Source organism: Candoia aspera, chromosome 4 (genome assembly GCF_035149785.1).
Source record: "Candoia aspera isolate rCanAsp1 chromosome 4, rCanAsp1.hap2, whole genome shotgun sequence".
NCBI lineage: Eukaryota > Metazoa > Chordata > Lepidosauria > Squamata > Boidae > Candoia > Candoia aspera.
In genome coordinates this window covers 88380828-88382136 of record NC_086156.1, presented here as the reverse complement: position 1 = coordinate 88382136, position 1309 = coordinate 88380828, and the positions used below count along the sequence as shown (strand labels likewise).

The following is a 1309-nucleotide window of genomic DNA, read 5'->3' as shown; positions in this document are numbered from 1 at the left end:
AAGCCACCCATGGAAGTCCACAGCCCTGTTTCGACGTTCCACAATATACATCCATTTTGTATCTCTGAAATACAAAACTGATGACTTTTAAAATTTGTACCAAAATGGAAAAGAAAAATCAGCATGTCAAGCTACATTGCCCCTAAGCCTACAAAATAATCATGAGTAACATACAAAATGGATAATATAAGTCCCTCCCTCCCCATTCATCATGACGGAAAGGAAGAGGAGATGAGTAGCTCTGCTGTCTTTGATAACTGTCTCTGGTTTAGCAACTGTCCTCAAAATTACTTACTACTTACTACATACTACTTACAGCTGCTTACTACTGAAGGACAAGGAATGTCTGCAAACAACCCCTTCCAAAAAAATGTGTCAATTTGCCCAAAACCCGCCTTAAGGCTTTGTGAACTTCTTTATTTCTTAAAGTGTAGATGAGGGGATTGGCCAGAGGAGTCAGGACTGTATAAAAGATGGAGAAGATTTTATTAAGCTGTCTCAGAGTGGGGGTGTCTGGTAACATATAGACAATTATAATTGTTCCATAAAAAAGACATACCACCATGAGGTGAGAGGAACAGGTTGAAAAAGCTTTTTGCCTTCCAAGGGAAGATTGGATTCTTATGATGCTGGCAATGATGCAAACGTAAGAACTAACAGTCATAAAAAATGGAGCAAGGGTAGAAATGAAGGCCAAGAGGAAAACAATGATTTTAAGCAATCTGGGATCACTGCAAGACAATTTTTCAAGTGGACTTAAGTCACAAAAGTAATGGTCTATCACATTTGGTCCACAAAAGGAAAACTGAGCTATGAGAAATATAACAATGCTATTAGCCATCACACCATTTAGCCATGCCCCAGCCGTAAGCTGGAAACAAAGTCTCCTGTTCATAACAGAAGCATAGAACAAAGGTCTACATATTGCTAAGTAACGGTCATAAGACATTGCTGCAAGAAGAAATGTTTCTACGCCCACACAAGAGCCAAAGAAATAATATTGGCAGAGGCACCCACTCACAGTAATCGTTCTGTCTCCAGTTAACAGATTGCTCAACATTTTTGGCAAGATAGTTGAGGTATAGCAGATCTCAAGACAGGACAAGTTTCTTAGGAAGAAGTACATGGGGGTATGAAGGTGTTGGTCCACTGCAACTAGCACAATGATGAGAATGTTTCCAGTTATTGTCACAAGATAAATCACCAGGAAGACTAAGAAAAGAAAAGGCCACAATTCTGTGTGATTCCCCAAACCCAAGAGGATGAATTTGGTGATGCCTGTCTCGTTTCCTTGCTCTCCAGCCAACAT

General features: G+C 39.9%; 1 protein-coding gene across 1 annotated transcript; it reads right to left on the bottom strand.

The window, feature by feature from the left end:
- Positions 1–325: 325 nt before the first annotated feature.
- On the bottom strand, positions 326–1309 carry LOC134496367 (olfactory receptor 11A1-like). The gene has a single exon (XM_063302099.1). It carries the CDS (start codon positions 1307–1309, stop codon positions 326–328), a length of 984 nt encoding a protein of 327 aa, XP_063158169.1.

Coding starts and splice junctions, on each gene's coding strand:
- LOC134496367 (XM_063302099.1), bottom strand. CDS start 1,309: ATGTTGGCTGGAGAGCAAGGAAACGAGACAGGCATCACCAAATTCATC.